The sequence below is a fragment of the Thamnophis sirtalis genome, unplaced genomic scaffold (genome assembly GCF_051295495.1).
Source record: "Thamnophis sirtalis isolate CommonGarterSnake01/CBP01778 unplaced genomic scaffold, rThaSir2_p1.2 scaffold_3, whole genome shotgun sequence".
In the NCBI taxonomy this organism is placed as follows: Eukaryota; Metazoa; Chordata; class Lepidosauria; order Squamata; family Natricidae; genus Thamnophis; species Thamnophis sirtalis.
Window position 1 is genome coordinate 89,630,781 of NW_028261383.1, and position 25,425 is coordinate 89,656,205.

At 41.9% G+C, this 25,425-nt stretch overlaps 1 protein-coding gene across 3 annotated transcripts; it reads left to right on the forward strand.

Annotated features, from left to right (window-relative positions):
* The first annotated feature begins 2,915 nt into the window (after window positions 1-2,915).
* On the forward strand, window positions 2,916-24,066 carry LOC106538656 (zinc-binding protein A33). Of its 3 annotated transcripts, none has more exons than XM_087709467.1 (7): window positions 2,916-3,247; window positions 4,087-4,361; window positions 7,813-7,908; window positions 14,169-14,402; window positions 20,936-21,033; window positions 23,261-23,373; window positions 23,474-24,066. In XM_087709467.1, exons 2-7 carry the CDS (start codon window positions 4,089-4,091, stop codon window positions 24,019-24,021), a joined length of 1,362 nt encoding a protein of 453 aa, XP_087565593.1. In that variant the 5' UTR covers window positions 2,916-3,247; window positions 4,087-4,088; the 3' UTR covers window positions 24,022-24,066. The 3 variants fall into 3 exon arrangements, with proteins under 3 accessions (XP_087565593.1, XP_087565595.1, XP_087565594.1); XM_087709469.1 differs by having other exon boundaries at window positions 2,917-3,247; window positions 20,936-20,955; XM_087709468.1 differs by lacking the exon at window positions 2,916-3,247 and adding an exon at window positions 3,494-3,747.
* Window positions 24,067-25,425: the final 1,359 nt, after the last annotated feature.

Here is a 25,425-nt window from a genome sequence, read left to right on the forward strand (position 1 = left end):
TGTAGAGTTCAAGTGAGGTACAACTTAAAACCAGTATTTCAATGTAGGTTTGCAAATAAACCTTCAGAAAGTAAAGTAGGAGAGGAATATATTGCTTTTTGGTTTGATGGGGTTTATATTTCCCACTTCTATAGTACATTGAAAAACAATAATGTTGAAATTAATGAAACTGTACACCCCAACCTGACAATTTAGTGGAATGGGAATTCAATATTATACACCACAGTGTAACTAGGTAGCTCTAGGAATTTATCTGGCCCACATTCAATTATGATCTAATGTTAATGCAGGTTCTTATTAAAGTCTTTCCTGAGCTACAAAACTTCAAGTGCATAAGAATTATGCCTAGGGCTCATGCTTATGACAAAGGCTCAAGGTAGAGACATTGTGTATGGCCTTTTGCCCTGGGGCCGCCAGGCATAAATCACAGTTAAATAAACTAAGATGCAATTGCTTATGGAGTTGAACACTAGACTCCAAGAACACTTCAGAACCACTCTCAAATATGCATATCACATTTAATTTTTAAGTCAATGTTTATTCTTTTAATGTTTTCTGTTATTTTACATTTGGTTATAAGCCGCCTAGAGCCATGATGGCAAATCTGTAGCACGTGGAGCCATATCTGCCAGCACACGAGCCATCAGGGAGGCCATTTTCGCCCTCCCCAGGCTCTGGGGGCTTTCTTGGAGCCTCAGGAGGGCGAGAATGGCCTCCCTCGGACCCCCAGGGAAATACTAAGCGCAGCTTGGCGGTAAGCAGCGCGGCGTGCATGGGGGGGGTTGTTGTGCATGCATGTGCATGTGGGGTGCGCTTTGCATTATGGGTGCTGGCACACGCACACGCTATTGCCTCCCCTCTGGGCGAGATAGGCAGCATATCAATTTAATTTTAAAAATTAAAAATTTGTTAAGCAGCTATAGCTCAAGGGCCAGTTTCATGTTTGGCCTGTTATATGATATTTCATAGCCAAGAAAACAAACTGATGGATCACAGAACAAAAATTCTGGGATCTTTGTCCCAGAATTCTCACTCAAGGCGCAATGACCAGGCACAAATTATTCTGTCAGGCACATTATGCAAAGAAAATTCTAATGCTAGGAAAGGTGAAGGAAAGAAGACAACCAGTAGCAAGGTGGATAATCTCAGTTCCAGGGATGATGAGTGCATCATTGTGTAGGAAGTTATCACCCAGCCCTCTCTCAGAAAAATGAAATATCCTAGGAAATATTGAAAAGGCTGAATATTTCTCTGGATGTGAAAAGAAAGAAACATGTTTTAAAAGACATGTAAAAGCTTCCTGTAGCTTCTTGTCCATTTCCACTTTGTCAATGGGCCATTAAGAAGGCCAAGCTAGTCCCTTTACATAATAAAGACTTCTTCACTGCAGCTCCAGGGGGGTGGGATTAAAAGCATGATAATATTGCCCCTTTAATCAACTGACCACATGGCATCTGAGAACTCAACCAAACCTGGATTCAAAACACACCCTGGAGAGTTGCCCCTGCATGGCCCCATGGAGTCTGACAACCAATCAGAATACATTTCTTACACAGGAACAGGAAACAGAGAGGTGGGACTGAACAGGTTATAAAAAGCCTAACAAGCCTCTCCCTCAGCCCTTCACTTCTTCTCCACCAACATTGAAGCATGTGTTCACCTTTTCTGTTCAGGACTCAAGCCATGTGGTCCTGTCCACCAATAAACCATCTTTCCAAGCAGCCTCCATATCTCCAGTGTCTTTTTCCCCACTTGGAGCCGAACCCAGAAGGACATTTCTTTCATCAATTGGAAGACCTGAAAGACCAGTTTAGTCATAGATCATCCTGTACAAAAATCTATCTATGTGGTTGCTGAGTCAGTAAAAACTTGATGGCACATCAATCAATCAATGATATTTCAAAATTCTTCTGTATTCCTGAAGGAGATGTACGCTAAAAACAGGGCAATTGCTTTACAGGGCAATAGAAACAGTGTTGTCTGTCACCTGATGTGTACGTTGATTCAAATGAATTGAATGGTGAACTGAAGCCATTTCAAGATCCATTTCAGCAGGCTCTCTATGGAGATTCTCAGTCATCCAGTTCAAGGATGTCTCAAAGGTGGTTTTTCAAGAGGCAACTGGATTTTCTTGCTTGTATTTTGAAGAAGTTTCGCTTCTCATCCAAGAAGCTTCTTCAGTTCTGAAGAAGCTTCTCGAATGAGAAGCGAAACTTCTTCAAAGAAAGTATCAAGAAAGCTCAGTTGCCTCTTGAAAAACCATCTTTGGGACATTTTAGCAGGACTACTTTGTTGTTGTCCAATCATTCTGGAAGCACAATGATTATTCCCCACCCCCCTTTTCAAATGCTTTTGTTACTATGCATATAGTCTAATGATCCCTGTAACTTGCCAGGGAAAAAGTTTATCCAACCTAGTACAAAACACATCTATGTACCTGAGCCTGTGCTGGCCTAGACTGCAGATCTACAGAAGCAGCTCAAAGCTTTGTAACCAAGAAGCAGCATGGAAAGTATCATTTTGATGGCCAAAGGAGGCAAACATGTCAGCTGCTCTGCAACCCCCCAAAAGTTACTTCGATGCTTAAAATAAGCCTTCTAAGCTGTTATTTGCCGTACATAAATATCTGATTCTCATTTTTAGTGGAGCGATAGAGAAATAGAGTAGAAAAAGGGCTGGAGGTCTTTCAAAATATTAGCCCATGAGAAAGGTTACAGGGCTGTCATTTGAGTTTGCCCCTTACATAAGAAAGCGAGGTAAACATGTGCGGCACAGTATTGTATTAGATTGTGTAATGTAGGTAACTCCGCAAGAGATAAAAGTTGTTTGTTTGGGAAACGACCAATCGCGGACTTCCATCGTTGCTCCTCCCTAATTGAAGAGCTCACAGAATTAAGTCCTGAATGCAAACTTCCTCGACTTTTGCAGCCAGCAGGGGGAAAAAAGCCCCTGCTAATGAGCCCCGTCACTGCAAAACTTCAAAGCGCGTCTTTCTCCTGCAGCAAATAACGTCGAAAAAAGGGAACAGAGTCAGCCTGGAGCGCCCGGAAGGCTTTCGCGGCAACATCAAGCAGCCTCCGGAGCATCGACGGGCCCCGACAAAGGAGTTGACCAATAGAGCGCGAGCTCGATCACCAGGGACTGTCCCGATTGGCGCAAAGGGCCGCCGCTCAAGCATGTTCAGTGCACTTTGGAATCAAAGTTGGGGACTTTAGCCGAGTCCCTCGGCGAAGGCGCAACGTGGCGGGTTAGTGAAACATGATGGGCGACGACGAAGGGGGTTGATGCTGAGGAAGGGGTGGTAGCCCAGTCGTTGTCTTGGCCTGTAGTGAACAAGGGCCAGAGTGGGGAAGCCCCCCCCCCACTTTCTACTCAGCAATGGGCACTCCTCCCAGCCCTTATAGCTCCATGGGGCTTTTGGGAGGAGCATTTGCTTTTCTTTAGGGATCCTTAGGTGTTGTGGCTGTTGTCTGAATCGTTCCGCCCCACCTGTTCTTGGCACTATTCTTGGGGTCGGGACGGGTTGTTTTGGAGAAAAACTATTAAGGAGCTTGCTTTTATGCAGGCGGCTCCTGAGATGCGAACCGGGTCTCCGCGATGCCATGTCTTTCTTAGCAGGCAATTTGCGACGCCGGATTGCCTTTTTCAGGGTGTGTGATTTCTGATTGGAGCGAGCAAATCCGGACTGCAAAACTCCAAATGGCCACTGGAGGGCAGCAAAGAGGGCGGAACCCTGCCAAACTGCAGGTTTTGAGATCTTGTAGCCCTTTGTTATTTCCCTGTACTATGGTTAGATTGAATTCACCGAGAAAGCATCGTATTTCAAAGAAGTTCCAGGCTACCTATTTAAAAAAATCAAAAAGTCTTGCGTTTCTTTTTGCTACTTTTCTACATATGAATAAATGCTTTTACTGATTGCTTCATATTTGCCTACAGGCAGAAGCTTTTATACAAGGATGTGTTCAATGGCTATTTATTGTTTAGGGGAAGTATGTAAACTAATCATGCATTTCTCAGTCTGTTCCACTTATAAAACTCTTGTTTCCTCTAGAACTGAAACTTAGGCCCTCCTTTACCTTTTTGCAGAAATGGCTGGCAAGAGTCAGGAGCAAACCATTCAAGAAGAATTGACCTGTTCTATATGCTATGAGCTCTTCAGGAACCCTGTCATGCTGGAATGCATGCACCATTTTTGTAAAGAGTGTATCGAGAAATATTGGAATGGATGCCCCAGAATTGCCACTTGCCCCCAGTGTCGGCAAAAGTGTCCTTCCCGATCCTTTCATCCTAATTTCATTGTATCTAATATAGCGGAGAAAGTTCGAAGATCTGCCTCCGAGGAGCACAGAAGAAAAACCAAGGTCAGTAACCAGTAACAATTTTCCTTGATCATCTGGCCGGTAGCATGTTTAATATGTGGCACATTGCAGTAGAGATCCAGTTTGGGCATCTGGCTATAAATCAGGACAGTGGTGGGTTCACAAAAAAATTTGGAATCTACTCTGTGGGTGTGGCCTCCTTTGTGGGAGTAGCTTGCCGCCCATGTGACCTGGTGGGAGTGGCTTGCCGGCCATGTGTTCTCTCTCTCTCTCTCTCTCTCTCTCTCTCTCTCTCTCTCTCTCTCTCTCTCTCTCTCTCTCTCTCTCTCTCTCTCTCTCCCTTTTGTCTCTTTGTCCCTTTTTTCTTTTTTTTATCTCTCTCTCACTCTTTTTCTTTCTTTTTTCTTTATTTATTTATTCCTTTCTTTCTCTTTCTCTCTCTCTCTCTCTCTGTGTATGTATGTGTGTGTGTGTGTGTAGCAGTGGTGGGTTTCAAAAAATTTTGGAACCTCTTCTGTAGGTGCGGCCTGCTTTCCGGGTCCACTGGTGGAACCTCTTCTAACCGGCTCAGTAGATTTGACAAACCAGTTCTACTGAATAGGTGCGAACTGGTAGGAACCCACCTCTGAACCAGAAGATTATAAATTCTAGTCCTGCCTTCAGGGTGACTGGGCCAATCGCTGTGCTGTCTCTCAGCTCTAGAAAGCAGGCAAAAGCAAGTCAAATCTGAAAAACCTTGCCAAGAAAACATCAGGACTAATTGAGGCACTCACAGGAATCAACAATGATTCAAAGACACCCCAAAAAACCTGAATTAAACCAATATGCCTCTTACAGACATGATTAATAAACTTGATTAGTTCCATTTATGGTTTATCTATCTAAATCACAGTGAATAAAACAGGAACTGTGGTTTCTTCTCTTTTACAAACTCATCATGGATTGTTCTTGGTTTCCATGGCTTCTGATTTTGGTTGGCTTGGAGAAGACAAGCCAGTTCTATTCACATAAAAGGAAAGATACATCCATTACAGATGGAATCATGAAGGTGGGTGTTATCAAACATTGTCTGTGGACATACCACACATTTCTGAAGAAGTTTAATTTTCCATGGTGTGCACACATGCCTAATATCTTTCAGCGAATACTTAACCATGAAGTTGCTGAAGAAAAAGTCAGATAACTTTTGGATCACGATCCAAAGGTGCTTTTTTCAAGAGGCAACTTGACTTTCTGATTTTTCTTTGAAGACTTTTAGCTTCTCATCCAAGAAGCTTCTTCAGCTTTTGGATCAAGATATATTATATTTTTGTTTTAATTCCATCCTCTCCAAGCTCTTTTCGATTTACTTTGGCAACTGTTGGTATCTTTACCATTTTTAAATATTTTTTTAAATAAATCGCACCTTTATTATTTTCATAAATAATCCCGGGCAGGGAACATACCAAATAGTCCTTTCTCCTTCTATTTTCCACACAGCAATCACCCTGTGAGGTGAAGTGAGCTGAGAGAAAAGATTATCTTTCCCCTCTCCACTGCATTTTGCTCTAATCCTATCTTTGACTTCTTTGAAGTTTTAATCCTTTGCTTAATTTCCTTTTCCTCCTCTTGCAGTGCTGTTCTTTGCAGCTCAATACCGAAGAATAAGAATTTGTCTAGCATCCTTAGCTGCCATTAGGACAAGCAGAGGTTAGGAAGAAAATTCCTGAGGAAAAGATTGAGACTAAGATCCTTACGTTTCAGAGATCTGAATTCCCAACTGATTGACCAAGATTGATTTGTAAGGATGTTTTCTTATAGTCAGGAAATGGCTGCCAGTGAAAAAATAGTCCATTTCTCTAACTGTTTTTTTTTTTTAACATAAGAAAAAAGTTGGAAGAAGAGATCACAAGTGAAAGAAAACAATATTGGAAACCTTTGTTCAATTCTGCACATGAGAGCACAGCCAACATTTTGTCTGAAAGCCTTCTAGGCATAGTCCTTTAGCTCATAGGTAGGGTGGGCAGAGAAAGAGAGAGAGAGAAAGAAGTCTTATTATGCTTATAATAATTACTGTTTAGGGAACAGTGGTAAAATAAGTAAAGAGAGGCTCATAGGCACAATGCCAGCTCTGGAACTTACACATTTACACATTTACCATATTTTTCGGAGAATAAGACGCACCTTTTTTCCTCAAAAAAGAGGCAGAAAATCTGCGAGAACTCCTGGGGGCTGGGGAGGGCAGAAATGAGCAAAAAATGGGCCTTTTTTGCCACCCCCCACTCAACAGCACTCTATAGCCTTCATAAGGCTATGCATGCAATTTTTTTGACAAAAAATGGTCCGTTTTTGCTCGTTTGGGGGGGCGCCCCCTCTCAGGAGCACTCTGAAAGTCCCCCCCCCCCCCCGGGCTATTCATGGGAGGTTTGCAGACTGCAAAACCTTTTTTTTTTCCTTTTGGAAAGCTCGTTAATTGATGAGAATTACATTGATCAAGTGCCGTGCCAGCAAAAACAAAGTCTTAGGTGCTGTAGATTGTCAGCGATTTCCTTCTCCATCACATGGATAAATACACCTGGAAACATCTACCTACCTACCTACTCTCCCTACCTACCTACCTACTGTATTTTTCTCTCTCCCCCCCCCCCATCTACCTACGTACCTACCTACTCTCTATCCATCTACTTACCAACCTACCTACTCTCTCTCTTCCTATCTATCTACTGTATTTCTCTCCCTCTCTATTTCTCTATCTCTCTAACTACCAACCTACCTACTCTCTCTCTCTCCCTACCTATCTACTGTATTTCTCTCTCTTTCTATTTCTCTCTATCCCTCTACGTACCTACCTATCTACACACACACTCTCTCCCTACCTACCTATTGTATTTCTCTATTTCTATATCTATTTCTCTCTCCCTCTCTCTATCCCTTTATCTACCTACCTAATTACACTCCCTTCCTCCCTCCCTCCCTACTGTATTTCTCTCTCTTTCTCTCCCTCTCTATCCCTCTACCTTCTTACCTACTTTTTAAAAAAAATTGCCTCTTCAAAACCTTGGTGCGTGCTATACTCCGGTGCGTCTTATACTCCAAAAAATACAGTACATCCATTGTCACCATAAGTGGGAGCTTCCATATTTATATCTTGCCCTTTTCATACTTGTGTCCTGGCATTGGATGCAAGGAGGAAGGTTGCAAGGTTTGTATCACAATGTCACTGTACATGTTTTATCATTTCTTCCAACCTCTGCAAGCTTTTGGAAAGGTTAGTGATTGGAAAAAATTGCATAAAGAGGAGAAAACATCATGGCACTATTTTCATATCATCCTTTCGCTAAGGACGATCAAGAGAGATTCAGATGCTATTTGAGTTAGTTAGTTCATGGGACAGGCGAGGCTGGAAAAAAAATCTTGATGAAACTGCAAAACTTTATTATGCTGACTCCACAATTAATATTCGGAAGTTATTCCAATAAATAAATGCTTTACTTATTCATTCATTCACTTTCAGATGGAGCTCCAAAAGGTCCTTCAGGTCTACCAGAGGAAACGCGAGAAACTGCTGGAGATGAAGCGAAGGAATGAGGAAAATAAGGAGTGCTTGGTGGTAATATTACTGGTTTAGGGTCCGAAGCAAATGGCTAAGATGCTAGAGATGATGTCAGGGGTGGGACGTTTGGGGTTTAGAAGAAGTGGGGCATTTTGTCCAGAAAGCACTGAAATAGAACAGTCAAGACAATCTTAATTGCAGAAAATATATAAAAGGAAGAGGAAAAACTACCCACAGTCTAATCGACAGGACCAAAGCTGGGACTCCTTGGGTTGTGTGACTTTCTCCTCCTAACACTATTCTTAAACTACAGGCAAAACAAGATAAAGCAGCCAGTAAAGAACAGTTTCTTCTGGGTTGTCACAAGGCAAACTAATCATCTGCCCGGATAATCAATGAACTGCTGAGGCCTCTCAGCAGAATAGAAGATTAATACCTCTAATTGTAGATTTTGCACTGACTAAGGGGGAATTACTGGGGAGAGTAGGCAGATGGAAAAAGAGCTTAACGCCATTAAGCCAATCTTTTTTTCTGCTTTGTGCCGTGAGGCTTAGAAGTCATATTTCACAGAGTGATTTCTGTGAAGAAAACCAGCAAAATTTCTCCTAAATAAATAACCAAAAATAAGATCAAAGAAGAAGGCTCTTCCATGTCAAAGTTTTGAACTATAGCATATGAAACAACACAGACGTTTGATTATGATGGCATCTTAAAAGAAAAATAATATTGTACTGTTGAAATGCATTTGCCAAAGAAATGCCTCTAAAACAAACACTGAGATTGAGTTTATTGATTGAGTTTATTGGTTTTGTATGCCGCCCACTCCCGAAGGACTCCGGGAGATAATGGTGTTATAATGGTGTGAAGAGCCAAGGTGGCGCAGTGGTTAAATGCAGCACTGCAGGCTACTGCTAGATCAGCAGGTCAGCGGTTCAAATCTCACCGGCTCAGGGTTGACTCAGCCTTCCATCCTTCCGAGGTGGGTAAAATGAGGACCCAGATTGTTGGGGGCAATATGCTGACTCTCTGTAAACCGCTTAGAGAGGCCTGAAAGGCCTATGAAGCGGTATATAAGTCTACTGCTATTGCTATTGCTATTGCTATAAATAATACCGTGATAAAAGAAGAGCAAACGTTCTCAAATCTCCCTAAAGTAATTATGTGCACATAATTACACATAACATGTTGGGGGCGGGGGGGAACGGTAGAGCCATGGTGATGCAGTAGTTAAAATGCAGTATTGCAGGCTGATTTCACTCACTGCCAGGAGTTCGATCCCGACTGGCTCAAGATTGACTCAGGCTTCCATCCTCCCAAGGTAATTAAAATGAGAACCCAGATTATTGAGGGAAATATGGTGACTCTGTAAACTTTAAAGCAGTGTGGAGCAGTATGTAATTGCCATTGCTACTGCCATGTTTCATAACATATTGTTCCTGCCACAATATGTTGTGGGCTGACAATGGGCAGCTATTTTCAGTTGTACTGTATACAATAGAAGAGAAACAAAAAATGTGTTTATTCAGAGAGACATCATAGATTTGTGAGGGTTTCTTGAATTCACTGGCAGGATGACTGGAAGGCCATGGGTTGAAAAATATGGGATTGTGTCAATGAGTGGACTTAACTGGGTTTAATAAATGCTTTCACATTTGTATGCAGAATTAACACTTTAAGAGTGATGGACACAAATAGATTTTTGGTGGTGTTTTTCTTTCATGATGATTATTATTTAGTTTTTAAGAGTTGGCTCAGGGAAAGAGCATTCCGTTAATTTTTCCAAAAAGACTGCCCTATTTAGAGAAGTAAAATATGTCACCAAAGTAGTATTGACCATGTTGGTCGTCTTGGCAAGCTGAATATTTGCTGAACCACTCAGCAACTGGGACTATCTTGGGAAGTGGTTTTTCCGTGGCTTAAAAGACCATATTTCAGTGTCTAATCCAGACCCTAACTTAAAACATTTGCTAGCTCATTGACAACCCCTCCCCCCCAAAAAATTAATTATTTGAAAATAGTTTAATAAACATGACTTTAATTACTAGTTTCACAAATATAATATCAACCTCTTGGATGGTCCCATTGGTTCTTGGAGGTCGATATCAATCATTTTGGGAAACCCTGATCTAATCTTTTTGTGGGTTAGATCGGGGTTTCTGCTGAACCGCAGGGCTCCTCAAAAACTTGATGGGGTTCCATGAGCAAAAGGAGAGGCGGGGAAAAAGGAGGGATCGCTCAGTTGCTGTCAATTTTATATCACTAGAGCCTTGCCTCTTGATCAGAAGGTATGGGAAATGTGGGCAAAGAGTTAACTAACAGGCCTGACAATATCTAAGAACCTATGTGTTACAATCATCATATTTAATGGTGTTGCACACTTTCATAGATAGCATTTTCTCCTTAAACAAGCAGGTATTCAGGTAGTCCTTGACTTAACGACTATCATTAAGCCCCAAATTTATGTTGCTAACTTAGAAATTCATTAAGTGAATTTTGCCCCATTTTACGACTTTTTTTCCCACGTTTGTTAAGTGAATCATTGTAGTTGCTAAATTAATAACACCGTTAAGTGAATGTGGCTTCCCCATTGACTTTGCTTGCCAGACATTTGCAAAAGATGATCATATGACTCTGGGACACTTCAATCATCAGTTGTCAAGCATCCAAATGTAAATCATGTGACCATGGAGATGCTGCAATGGTCATGAGCGTGAAAAATAGTGGTGGTGTAACTAAATGAATTGCTATAAGTCAAGGACTACATGTACTCTATTATTCAAGCTTTTATTATTTTTGCAGTGTACGTTATGCTCTTAACTTTTCAGCACCCAAGTGGACGTCATGTAACAGTTTTATCTGCAGCCATTGTCAGGGATGTTTAGAATTCCAGGCTGAAAACCTGGGTTTTCCAAGAAAACAAGTTATACTAATTCAGAAAGATGGTTTATTCTTTTCTCCTGTATATGTAAATGTTCTGGTTTCTTTATATTGCAGGAAGAATGAATGCAAAATAAGGATCAAGTAACACTTAACCCTAAGTAATTATCTCCATGGATAGCATATCCATGAAGAAAAAAAACATAATCACTTATGCAGGGTAATCCCTTACTACGAATTCTTCAGTGTGTAGTTGTGGTCATCAGAATTAGAGGAGATGCATCCAATCCATGGAGTTGGACTTTATTAATGACTAGGGAGAAGGCTGCTTCTTAACATCAGGGATTGTCAGGGATCTGTTATGTTCCCTATGCTTTTATCATACCCACACGAAGCCATGAAAAAACATCATGTTTGATGATATCCAACTTTTCCCTTCTTGGTCAGCTGGACTCAAGGAGATTATTCAGGTCCTTTACTGGAGTCTAGATGCAGTGATACATCAGATATAAATTAGAAATGACATTTAATTTCATTGTATGAGGTGCAGTGACAATAAAGTAAACTTAAACTTTAAAAAAAAATAGGCTCACAACAACATGGATTAAACCTAATGGGAGTAGATCATGACACCTTTTGAAGAATCATGTTTACAACTGTGCATGCTTTAGCATTCATCCGGGACATTTATGAGGCTACTGTGGTCAGGATGTTATTGTATACATACTACTAGTATGCCCTTTACCAGTGAAGACATATTTTTCCACTTTCTCCATCTTTGAAACCACTAAAATGTAGAACATTTGGATTTTGTGGTTAAGGAATGATTCTTTCTACATGTGATTTTGCTGATCACGTTGCTCTACCTTTTTAACAGCATTGCCATTGGTTGTGTTTTAAGTCCAGTTAAAAATGCTGGTTCTTGCCAACAAAAAGTCCTAAACTTGAGCTTGGTGAAGAAGCCTTGGTTTGCATGAATCTTTGGTTTGTATGAACTTTCTCAAATTGTTTATGCCCTACCCTCAAGAAAACTAGGTTAGCCGTTGGGAGAGGGTATTCTTGTTTAATTACTCAGAATGTTAAATATTGGTTGGCTTGCTTTGTGTTTATTATGATATCTCTATCCTGTCGTTTCTTCTCTACCAAGTTATGCAGGGTGTCCATTTTATCTGTAGCACAATCCTGTGACTGATGACTGGCTAGGAATTGTGAATTCTGTGACTGAAGGAGACTTGAACTTGGATCTTAATGACTGCGCTACATTGGCTGCCTTGATAATACAGCAATCGCTGATAATTTAAAAATTAAAATGAAAGAACTCTCTGCTTTTTTCATGGGCTTCATTATGATATATCATTTATTAGAATATTAAACTGTACATCATTTGAAAATGCCCTTTCTGGATTGAGATTTGACTCCAACATTTTATTAAGGTTTTTTTTAACAATCAAGGAATACAAACAAGCATATTCTGGGTGCGGGAGATATATTTGCTAAATCATCTTAGTTTTCCCCTTAGTCAGAAATAATATTAAATATTATGCAGCTTCTTCTGAACAACTACAGTAATCATTAAATGGGCTTTTTAAAGATGAAAGCCTGTGAGTTATCCTTAAAGTCTCATCAAGGCGAAGGAACATGATAAGTAATAACAGTCTTCCAGTTCATCAGAGAAAACAGTTCATCTAATCCACCTTCAACAAAAAAAAATCCAGGGTAAAGGTTAGAAGCAGGTAGATTTCAGAAGCATTAGATTTAAGTTCATGAAAGCTTCTTTAATCATTCTGTTAGCTCTTCATTCATTTTATATATATAATACATGATGACAATTTTTCAAAGGCTTTGGTAATCTACTTTAATAAGACTTGCAAGTTTGAAATAACACTAAGTAGCAAATGTTCACTTCAAAAGGAGTAATTTGGATTCAAAATTAATTCTAATCATTTTGAGCCCGTTGAGACTCACTATAGAAAGCTTCAGAGTCAATGTATACTAGAGGAGTGTTAGAAAGAAAGAAAAAAATCAAATAATGCGAGACAGATTAATATCGGGGCTTATTTTGGTGCCCCTGAATCCGTGGTGCAATTCAAAAGTTTTTACTAGCGGGTCTGTGGCCATGACTTGGTAGGAGTGGCTTGACGGACATGGCAAGGGAAGGATACTATAAAATGTCCATTCTCTCCCCATGGCTTGGTGGGTGTGGCAGGGAAAGAATACTGTAAAATCCCCATTTCCTCCTGATCAGTTGGGACTCATGAGTCAGAGAATAGATGGAGGCAGGGCCAGTCAGAAGTGATATTTACCGGTTCTACGGACTACTCAAAATTTCCGCTACCGGTTCTCCAGAACTGGTCAGAACCTGCTGAATACCACCTCTGTACTGAATATAAGCAGCGTGTAATCTGTTTTTATAATTTTGTGTACAATGACATTGAACGTCGGGAGAGAGGAGGTCAGTGATAATGTAATTAGGCAAGACTTCTTTCTTCACTGTATTGGACTGCCATGTTTGTAGGAAACTGGAAAGGGCAGACAAAATGCTCACAAGCTTACAAAAGATGGTAGAGGGTTTATGTGTATGCACTTTTAATACATCTGAATTTTTTAAAAACCAAATGAAAGTGAAAGGCAAATCTTTTGTGAGTATTTAGCAGAAAAGGCCCAATTCATAGCAGAAAAGGCCCAATTCAATTGGGTGTCCTTCAGGTGTTTCGAAAAACCCGTACATTCAGCTTCTGCCTCTTGTTTGCTATTAGCAAAGTATTACTGATTAATTGCTGTATAAGTGGGTATTATTCATTTGCATCATATCCTGTTGTGATAGGACTTTTTATGTAAGAATATAGCAATATTTTTCAATAAAATGAAGGAGAAAATGAACAAGGGGAGTCAAGTCATTATAACTATTCCCTTTTGGGAAAGGAACTGTTCACATAAAGACCAATCAAGGAACAAAGTAATCTTGCAGTTACACTGAACAGGAAGCAATTAGAGAAATAAGTCACAAAAAAGAAGTTTCAAATTCAAGTTGCAGTAGCTCTGAAAAGACTCCGTAAGTGTTCTGCCAGACCATGCTAAAAGAATAGCACCATAATTGCCTTTAAATGAGAAAAATCTTCAAGTCTGTTTGAAAGAAGACCAAGGAACAGCTTGGGGAAATTGTGGTGCGATGAATTAACTGCAACATCTGGATTCTCTGTAAAAGTGAGATAGGACAATTCCAGATTAAATTGTAGCATAGATACAGCTGCCACCCTGTGGCTGTGCAGATCACTAGAAAGGTAGCTGGATGCTTTAAAAATAAAGTGTGCTTTGCTCTCCTCTTAACATAGCGATAATACGTTGCCCACAAAACTTTTGGAGAGCTAATATCTTTTGAAACACAGGTAGTGGTTGAATATATTGTGTTTCTATTTCTTGTAATCTTTTCCTCTGCTCAGAAAACATCTCGGAAACTGAAGTCAGAGATCCAAGCAGCATTTCAACATCTTCATCAGATCCTACGAGAGGAGGAAGGAAGAATTCTGATGGAAATGGCTACAGAAGAAGAGCAGTATATGTTCAGACTGGAAAATGCTTCTCTACAATTAATAGAAGAGATTTCTGAGTTGAAGAAGAGCATGGACCAAATGCAGCGCAGACTTGACAACTCTGAGATCTCATCAGGGCTGCAGGTGAAACTTCCAAGACTTAACTTGAGATGGGAGTTGAACTTGGGGGACTTGGAATCCAAATTTACCTTTCCTCGGTCTTGTTTGTGCTACAAAAACACACCAAAGTGGTAGACTAGGAGGGTATGGGGCAGTTCAGAGAAATGGTTTATCTCCTAGGTGAGAGAAACGTGGGCTCCAAGAAGTCCCCATGTATTCATTTACAATCCAAAAATGTTTCCCTTTATTGATCGCGTGTTTTACTATCTTGTCCGTAACTAGACTTGACATTTGGCAGCTGTGAGAGAAGGTGAATTTCTGTTTGGCTTTCTAATGGCATCTGTAGTGTTATCTCTACCTCATCCTCTCATCCTTTCTCCTTTTCATCAGGGCGAGCAATGAGAATCCCTCTCTCTCTCCTTCCCTCCTCCCTGTCCCATTTCTTGTAGTCTTGACAAACATGGCAAGGTAAACTTCAGCTGACATTCTCTTCCTCCTCCTCCTCAGTAGGGAAGAGCGTTTGCTCTTTTCATTTCCATTTCCTGTAACACGAATGATAACCCATGGTTTTAATGCAATCCTTTTACTTTACAGTAAGTTGCTATAGCGGCAGGATTGTTAAACGAATGGCTGGCTCTCCCTCGCATGGGAAATTGTCTGCTTTGAGAAATTACTGCAAACTCCACAATATAAAGCCCTCGGGCCTCGTAGTGCCCAAAGAGGCTATATCGGCTCTGGATTCTATCCAGCAAAGCTGTTCAAGGAAACATCACCATTCCAGTTTAAAACATGTTGTCTTTCTGGCACTTCCTTGAATAATCACTAAAAAATGTTCAGTGGAAAATGGGAAGGAAGGAGTCAGTTAATGGTTACTGAAAAACTATCAATGTTTATCCTGTTTGTCCCCTAGTGGACAAGCTGGATTTAGGAAGTTCCCAGACAAGTCTTCAATTCAGAAACAAGATCTCTTTAGCTTTCGCAAATGGCTTATTATGTGCATTCCTCTAAATCAGTGCTTCTCAACCTTGGCCCACCTGAAGATGCGTGGACTTCAAGTCCCAGAATCCCCCAGCCAGCAGAGCTGGCTGACCAAGATTGAGAAACACTGCTCTAAATGCAAGGGATACAAATGGGCTTTAATGACAAACCCCTTTACAAAATGCATTAGAAAACATGTCCTTTTTTTTCCCTTCATCAAACTTCTTGTTTTACTGAATGTACACATTTATAAAATTAGGTGTAAAATTAATCTGCTTTGCTGGCAGTTTATCCTCAAGCAAAAACATGGATTGTAATTTAAATAAATAAAATAAACATTCTTTACCTACCTACTACCTACAGGTAGTCCTCAACTTACGACCACAATTGAACCCAAAATTTCTGCTGCTGAGACATTTGTTAAATGAGTTTTGTTCCCATTTTACAGACTTCCTTGACTTTGCTTGTCAGAAGGTCGCAAAAGGGGATCAAATGATTGTCATAAATATGAATCAGTTGCCAAGCATCTGATTTTTGATTATGTGACCATGGGGTTGCTGCAATGGTCATAATTGTGAAAAACAGTCATGAGTCACTTTTTTCAGTGCCGTTGTAACTTTGAACGGTCACTAAATGAACTGTTGTAAGTCAAGGACTATCTGTATGCTATTCCCTTTCTGGTTAAGCAACATGCAAAATGTGGAAGAGGAGTAAAAACTGATTAATAAAGGAATAGAAACTTATCAGGTATATAAATGCAAAAAAAGAAACAATAAAAGAAAATACAGTTAGTCCTCAAGTTATGACCGGTTGCTTAGCAATGTTCAAAATTTTGACATTTCTCCTCAGAGGTACTTACAGCCCAGTTCCAGCATCCACATCCCTCACAACTGGCCCAGAGTGAATAGTTGCCTTACTTAATACACTTAGCAACCATCCCCCCAAAAGATCATAAAATTGGGTCAGTCACATGGGCGACCTGCTTTATGATAGCAAGATTTATGACCTTAATTGACCTGGCTCATTGTGGTCTTAAGTCAAGGACTATTTGTTTGGCTAAATGTCACTTATACCAGTTCTGTTCATTATAGTTTTCCATAACCTTCCTGTCTGCAAATCACCCTTGTTGCCATAAATTCACGCATTGCCTTTTGTTCTTTAAACTTACGTCCTCTCTCGGAAGATCTCATCAACTGTATCTGGGATTTTCTCAGCCTTCCTCTTCATTGTTCCTTCAGATGTTCGTTTTATGATTCGGTCATCTTTCATTTTGCCTAGATGAACTTGCTTCTTTAGGCCTGGTAAAACTCACTTTTTAATCTAGTCCGCATGGATTTGACACCTAATAATCTTGATTCTGCCTCTTCTTGTTTCATGTAATTAGCCTGCAACTTCGGATGTTTATGTTTCTCCTGACAAATCAACTCTTACTTTTGAATAACAAAGTAGGCAGAAGTTTGCTCTTAGGCAAAGTCTTTTCTACTTGGTTTGATTAACACGGATTCCTCACAATAGATCACATATCATCCCTTACCTTTCTGCCCCGATTTGCACATCCTAAAATTCATCCATGCAGTCTCCTATATGTTAACTGTTCTACCAACTAACAAATTCAGCTACTTGCTGGATTTTGGTTTATTTTTGGGTGGTTTATTTTTTCTCCATTTGCACAAAATTTGCAGCCATTCTTCTTCTTTTTACCCTGTTCATTAGAAGTGCTTTAGTCTTTGATGCATTAATTTACAGATCCATACTCCTTATTACACTATAAATCACTTGATTTCTCAGTCAGCAACATAGCATTGTCTGCATACTTGCGCCACTACGGCCATTGCGCCACTACGGCCCCTCCGGGTCGGCGGATCCCGGAGGCCTCCTTGGTTCACCGAGGAGCTCCGGGAGATGAAGCGCCGGAGGAGACACCTAGAGCACTTGTGGAGGTCCGATAGGTCCGAATCGAACCGAGCACTTCTGACAGCATGCACCAAGGAATACATCCGGGCACTAAGGACAACTAAAAGAACACACATTGCCACCTTGGTTGCGTCCGCCGAGTCCCGCCCAGCCGCCCTGTTTAGGATAACCCGCTCCCTCCTAAATAGGAGGGAGGCAGGGGACCCCTTACAGGGTAAGGCTGAGGAGTATGTCCAGTTCTTGGCGGACAAAGTTGCTCAGTTTCGGTCGGACTTGGACTCCACTCCCGCAGATCCAGCCGAGACACAGGGGGATAACTTGGCAGACCATCTCTGGGTTGAGTTTCAGGATGTTGCCTCCGGGGATGTGGACAAGGCTATGCGAGCTGTGAGCGCCTCCACCTGTATACTGGACCCGTGTCCCTCCTGGCTGGTTGCCAACAGCAGTGAGGTGACATGAGGCTGGATCCAGGCGGTTGTTACTGCCTCCCTTCGGGAGGGGCACTTCCCCGCCTCACTTAAAGCGGTGAGACCCCTCCTGAAGAAACCATCCTTGGATCCGGCCGTTCTTAATAACTACCGTCCAGTCTCCACCCTTCCCTTTGTTGGGAAGGTTGTTGAGAAGGTGGTGGCCTTCCAGCTTCAGCGTACCTTGGAGGAAGCTAGCTATCTTGACCCCTTCCAGTCCGGCTTCAGGCCCGGCTACAGCACAGAAACCGCTTTGGTCGCATTGACCGATGATCTCTGGAGAGCCAGAGATGGAGGCCATGCGTCCATCCTGGTTCTCCTTGACCTCTCAGCGGCTTTCGATACCATCGACCATGGTATCCTTCTGCGACGACTGCGGGAGGTGGGAGTGGGAGGCACTATTTTGCAGTGGTTCTCGTCCTACTTCTCGGACAGGTCGCAGTCGGTGTTGGTGGGGGGGCAGAGATCGTCCCCGAGGCCCCTAACTTATGGGGTGCCGCAGGGCTCGGTCTTATCCCCCCTACTATTCAACATATACATGAAACCGCTGGGTGAGATCATTCGGAGGCACGGAATAAAATACCACCAATACGCGGACGATACACAGTTGTATCTGTCCGCCCAGTGCCAACTCAATGAAGCGGTGGACATGATGAACCGGGGTCTTGAGGCCGTTAGGGACTGGATGAGAGCTAACAAACTGGTACTCAACCCAGACAAGACCGAGTGGCTGTTGTGTTTTCCTCCCAACAATTTGGCCAACGTTCCATCACTCAGGCTGGGGGGTCAAAATTTATACCCCTCAGACAGGGTCTGCAACTTGGGAGTCCTCCTGGACCCACAGCTGACTTTTGACCATCATTTGTCAGCTGTGACCAGGGGGGCATTTGCCCAGGTTCGCCTGGTACGCCAGTTGCGGCCCTACCTGAATCGGGAGGCCCTCACAACAGTCACTCGAGCCCTTGTGATCTCTAGGCTGGAATACTGCAATGTGCTCTACATGGGGCTGCCCTTGAAGAGCATCCGGCGACTTCAGCTAGTCCAGAATGCGGCCGCGCGAGTGATCGTGGGCGCACCACGGTTCGCCCACATAACACCGATCCTCCGTGAGCCGCGCTGGCTACCTGTTGATCTTCCGGTGCGCTTCAAGGTGCTACTTACCATTCATAAAGCCCTCCATGGTAGTGGATCTGACTATTTGAGAGACCGCCTTCTGCCAATTACCTCCCTGCGTCCCATCAGATCGCATAGAGTAGGCCTCCTCCGAATTCCATCCGCCAGTCAGTGCCGACTGGCGACTACGCGGAGGAGAGCCTTCTCAGTTGCAGCTCTGACGCTTTGGAACGATCTCCCCCTGGAGATTCGCACCCTCACCACCGTCCAGACCTTCCACACAGCCCTCAAGATCTGGCTATCCCGTCAGGCCTGGGGATAAGACCCTAACTTCGCCCCACCCAAATGCTGAATGAATGTTGTGTTTTACTGGTTTATTTTTTTATTCACATTTTTCTTTTTTTCTTGTGTTCTGTCTTGCACTCCCTCCCTATTAATTGTAAGCCGCCCTGAGTCCCCTTAGGGAAAAGGGCGGCCTATAAATGTCAAATAAATGACAAATGACAAATGCATACAAAGAAGCACATCTGTTCATGCCTGTACCCAAAACACATCTAATGTTACCATAAGCATTCCTTATCTTGTGATAAGGAAAGTATGATTACATTAAATAACCAAGAGGACTTACATACATAAGTTTGAATCATTCGCTTAGTGCTCTGTTTCCTTCCCTGTATGATTTACTTGGGACGCGGTGGCTCAGTGGGTAAGACGCTGAGCTTGTCAATCAGAAAAGTTGGTGGTTCGAAACCCTACCCCCACATAACAGTGAGCTCCCGTTATGTGTCTCAGCTTCTGCCATCCTAGCAGTTTGAAAGCACGTAAAAAATGCAAGTAGAAAAATAGGAGCCACCTTTGATGGGAAGGTAACAGTGTTTCGTGCACCTTGGGCATTTAGTCATGCCAGCCACATGACTACAGAGACATCTTCGGACAGTGCTGGTTCTTCGGCTTTGAAACGGAGATGAGCACCGCCCACTAGAGTCGGGAACGACTAGCACATATGTGCGAGGGGAACCTTTACCTTTACCTTATGATTTACTTCCATGAAATAATACTTTCAGCACAATGACCAGTCAACTTTCAGTGTTTCAGTAGCTTCTTCAAAAGTCCAAAACTGGGCTTTTGAAAAAGCTACATGGATAAACAGTGAAACATTTCAAATAAAAAAAAGAAAAATCCAGTTGCCATGATTCAACTTCCAGACAGCTCTACCTGGATGATTGAGAATCTTCATCGACATTCCATAATTCCCTTATCACATTTTCCCTAAATTATAAAAACTGTTATTTCTCATCTTTGTATTTCAAGTTGAGTTTCCAGTGTAATTTAAAGTTACAATGTAGAGATAAGGATGAAGAAGTTCTTCTGCTTTGCTGATGACATACTACAGGTTTCCTTCAGAAGCAAGAACCCAGAAAGACCAAAAATTGTGTCTTGAAAAACGAGAGACTGGAAGCTTAACTGTCTCATCTCCTCATTCATGTCATGAAATGTTTATTTACCATCTCCAGAATATATCCCTTTAGTATTTCGCTTCCCTTTGGAATTGTGTTTAATGTTCACTTACCATATTTTTCAGAGTATAAGACGTATCGGAGTATAAGATGCACCAAGATTTTGAAGAGGCAATTTTTTTAAAAAAGTTTTTGCACTCCCAAAATGGCCATTTTTTTTTGTGAAAACGAGCCCGTTTTCCCCCCTCTCCCCAAAAGGGCATGAATAGCCTTATAGAGTGCTGGGAGGGACAAAAGTGAGCAAAAAATGGCCCATTTTTCGCTCATTTCTACCCTCCCCAGGCCCCAGAAGCACTCTATGTCTCATAAAGGCTCTGCATGGCCATTTTGTTGAAAAGGGGAAGGGTGTTGGGAGGCCAAAAATGCTGTATTTAGTGTATAAGACCCACCCAGATTTTCAGCCTCTTTTTTGAGAGAAAAAGGTGTGTCTTATACTCTGAAAAATATGATAATTGTCCTTCTCTCCAACTTCAGGATAGAATACTGTACTGTAGAATCTATTGGTGCTAGTCCACACAAATTGAATGAGATATTTCTTAATTTGCTTTGCTTTTTTTTTTTTTTGCAGGTGGAATCTCTGCCGGTCAGGTATGTGTCCGGAAAACAAACAAACAAACAAAAAAACGCACTGAAGGTTTGGAGGAAGCCAGGGAACAGACCAAGGATGTACGGGTAGATTTGTATCTTCTGAATGCTGGACACAGTTGCATAGATGTGCAAGGAGGAGCTTTTATGAAATGGTTGAGCTACTTGAGTGAGCTCCACTTGTAGTTCCTCGGCACTGATTAGCAATCTAAATGGTCCAAAGACTAGCCTGCCAGATTTGCAGGATGTCAGATCCCATATGATCTCAGTTAATCTGTTATTGCTTTTGCTTTGCCAGTCCTGGAGAGCTTTCCAGGTTCACCCAGGTGGGCAGGAAACAGACACACAAATCTCTCACTCATCAAGGCCCTGTTGGATCCCAATGTGCATCTTGTGGTTCTGTTTTATTGTGATGCTGCCAAATTGCTGTAATGATTACACTGGAGATGTGGAATCTGCTTTCTTCCTGTTAACTGTGACAGGGAAAGATTGCTTGTGCAATTCTCTTACTCTTTCACTGTACCGGGGGGCATTTTTACGTGTTAGGAAAGGGCTGGAGGTTTCTGTGGAAACAAGAGTTTAAAATTAATTTGTTAACAGCATATGGCTTATAATTTTGTTAGGTCCATTTGTACACTGTTAATATGCATGTTTCTGTTTTTCTGCAAACTAGTTTCTTGCATGATGCTTAGGACTTTCTCCTGGCCTTCCAGTCTGTGAGTCAATAAACTCCTTTGACGAAGAAAAGGAAGCAGAATGCTCAGGCCAGAAACTTCCCCTCTGATTTAAGTTGAAAGGACATTGTAGGAATTTGGTGGCTTCCAAGGATGCTACATTTTTTTTAAAAATCTGCAATCAAGGCCATCTATGAGTTGCATGGTTCCCTAGTAGTACAGGTAGTCCTCAACTTACAACCACAGTTGAGCTCCAAATTTATGTTGCTAAGTGAGACAGTTGTTAAGTGAATTTTATCCTGTTTTATAATCTTTCTGTTGTGGCCTGCCAACAGAGCTGGCAGCAGATTCGGACAGGGAGGAGGTTGGGGAGGAACATGGGCTAGTCCTGGAGTCTGGGGAAGGCTCTGATGAGGGCTCTGTGTCAGAGGCAGAGATAGGGCCAGAGCCGTATGCCAGTTATCATCTGCCTTCAGAGTCAGACATCAGTGAGGCAGACAAACAGCTGGAGCCTGTTCTCAGTGTGCGCATCCACAGAGTTTCCAGACAAAGAGAACAGCTAAAGAACAGGGGTGTACTTGGGAGTAAGGCCACAGATGGATGATGAATGGCCCCTTCCAGAGGAAATAAAAAAGGAGCGAAAGGGGAGTGGAGTTTGCAGGAGACAATTAGTTTGCTTAATTGGCCCGTGACTCTCTGAGACTCCTTGCCAATTTTTGCAGATGATGATATCTGCAAAAGCCGGATAAGGTCTGTGACTGTACATCCTTCCTTGAAAGATTTTGTTGGATGTGAATGAGCAGAATTCACAGTAACTTAATAAAAGGGTTTTTTGTCAGGACAAAGAGTTTGCTTCATGCTCTGGTGAAGCCTAGGTCAGAGCACTTTCTTGACACAGTTACGGAGTGAATCCCTGCAGTTGTTAAGTTAGTATCTCTGCTGTTAAGTGAATCTGGCTTCTCCATTGATTTTGCTTGTCAGAAGGTTGTGAAAGGTGATCCCATGAACCCCCGGGAAACTGCATCCACCATAAATATGAGTCAGTTGCTAAGTATCTGAATTTTGATCATGTGATCATCAGGATGCCTGCAATGGTCGTAAGTTGAAAAATGGTCATGAGTTACTTTTTTCAGTGCTATTGTAACTACAAACAGTCACTAAACAAACTGTTGTAAGTTGAGGACTACCTGTACTGGAATCAGAAGCAAGAGCCAGGGCCTCTTTCCTTAGCTAGTTGCTTTCGGAGAACAATAAAGGGTTGCATTATTTCCTGATCTTGGAGAAGAAGTGGTAAGGATGGTGGATTTAATTAAAAACACCTCTACATCCTGCTTTCTCTCCCCCCACCCCCAGCCCCAGTAATTTGAGCTTACTCCCATCTGTTATGTGGACTCAGCAAACAGATATGGCTGAGCCACTTTATAACAGTTTTACTGCCATCTCTTTATAAAATTGGGAACACAGTAATTTGCTCCATAAAAGTGCTGAGCACTTTGTTCTCCATAAAAGTACTGCGTAGCATCCAGGTGAATTGACTGGAAAGCTTTGAGGCTGGAGACAATTTACTTGATAATGGAGGAATGTTGTGATGGCTGTATTCTTGTCTTGTTTAACTAAGTTTCTTTCTGTTCCAGACCAGCAGTGCAATCTGAAACGTTGACTTTGGCTCTAAAACAGTACAAGGAGCTGTGTGACGGGCCCTTGCAGTACATAATTTGGCGAAAGATGCTGAAATGCATCAGCCCAGGTGCATTTCCCTGTTTGAAGGCGGCTTGGGATAAAGAGATACAGCAGAGCTCTCTGGTTGCTAAGGCCTCACTTAACTCTATGCGTTGTTTTCCCCATAGCTCCTAATGCTCTGACCCTGGATCCAGACTCGGCCCACCCCAGCCTCCTCCTCTCCAAAGATCTGACTTCAGTGACAGAGAGGGAGTCACCACAGGCAGTACCCAGAAGCCCCAGGCGTTTCCTGCAGAGTGTGAACGTGTTGGCCACGGCGTCCTTTGAAAGCGGGCGGCATTACTGGGAAGTCTGGGTGGGGAACAAGACCAAGTGGGAATTAGGAGTGGCTTCGGACAATGTGGACCGGGCAGCAAGAGTCCGTCTGTGCCCAGATAATGGCTATTGGACGATAAGATTGTGGAACGAGTCCGAGTATTGGGCTGCAGCAACTCCCTGGGTACGTTTGAGGCCCCAGTGCTGGCTGAGGAAAGTGGGGGTGTTGTTGGACTGCAAGGCCAAAAAGCTGACCTTTTATAACGCCGAGGAGATGTCAGTCCTCTTTATCTTCCACCAGTTGTGGGCTAGCAAATTCTATCCTTTTTTCAGTACCGGCTTCAGTCATGGTGAGAAGAATGCAGAGCCCATGAGGATCTGCCACCCTCTCAGGCTCTGAAGTCTTCTCATTTCACAGGACACAGTGGTTCTTTCGTTTCTTTCTGCCTTAGCGCTATTACAATACTGTTTCTCTTGTCCTCATAACTGCCACTGGTAAATGTCCGTTGAGATTTCAAACCATTTATATTTGTGGTATAGATCCAGCCAACCGTAATGAAAAATGAAGGGTTGTTGACCATTTTTATTTAGAGTGGTCCCTTACTGTCTTTTCTAAGGTGGACTTTCTTTATTTTTAATCTAACAAGATCATTACTATTCATTTAAGATTCAACTCGGCAAATAATCAAAAAATATTGACTATAATTCTAATATATCATAATAAAATGGTAGCTATAACTTTCTACTTCCTATTACCACTTTACAAGTGTAAACATGTTTTGTACACACACAAACACACACATATAGGTTTGTATACACACACACACACACACACACACACATATATAATGGAAGCAGTTAGCTTCCTCCCGTAACAGGGGCATACCACTAAATATATACCTTCCTCCCTGGCTTCTGCTGATAAGGAGGAGGACCTGTGGCTTAATGGCTAAGACGTCTGCCTAAGATGCAATACAGCACAGGTTCGAATCCCAGTAAGGGTATGGCTAGCTGATGAGAGCTAAATAGCTTGAAATAGATCTATACTAGTTTCCCTTTATTTATTTATCAGCACAAATATTACATACATACATACATACATACATACATACATACATACATACATACATACATACATACATAGGTTTGTACTTTAATTGCCTGAAGGAAAAAATTCTTTATCAGTGAGACACAGTCATCCAAAAGTGCTGTTAGCTTTTATTTGTATTCTGAGTTAAGAACAACAAAAATAGGACTCAAAAAGAAGCTTAAGTTTAGCGAGAGAGCACGAAGAAAAATGGTTTCTAAACTTTTTAAAATAACCCTACAACTTCCGCAATAGACATAACACCAGCAGGCATGAGTGTATCACCTCTTGTCTTGGATTCTGAAGAGATTTTCAGTCAGTCAAAGAGATTGAAAGAAGCCTTTTCTGTGATGCAAGACTAAGATGGTGAAGAATTAGATCGTGATGTATCTTTAAAGGAACCAGATAGATTCACAAGCCCCAGACTGAAGGACAGCTTATAGCACAGAGGAAGATTTTTCCCAATTTTGCTGCAGATTTTTCGAATCAAGAAATGAAGCATGTTTATTTTATTTCAAAATACAATGGTAGAAAAGCCTCTTTAAAAATCACTTTATAGGAGCATTTTGTATATGTGTGTTTTATGGACATGAAAACAAGATCAATTTATGGGGTACTGTGAACCAGGAGCAATATGTCAGCTTGTACTTGTTCAACATATGTTTCAGAATAGCAGCACAAAGTGATTTTGGTAATAACCATGGTAAATTGCAGGAT

What these genes read in the sequence shown, in the direction of transcription:
- LOC106538656 (XM_087709467.1), top strand. Translation starts at nt 4,089, where the DNA reads ATGGCTGGCAAGAGTCAGGAGCAAACCATTCAAGAAGAATTGACCTGT. An exon ending in AGCACAGAAGAAAAACCAAG is followed by an intron (nt 4,362 to 7,812) that starts GTCAGTAACCAG and finishes ATTCACTTTCAG; the next exon opens with ATGGAGCTCCAAAAGGTCCT. An exon ending in AAAATAAGGAGTGCTTGGTG is followed by an intron (nt 7,909 to 14,168) that starts GTAATATTACTG and finishes TCCTCTGCTCAG; the next exon opens with AAAACATCTCGGAAACTGAA.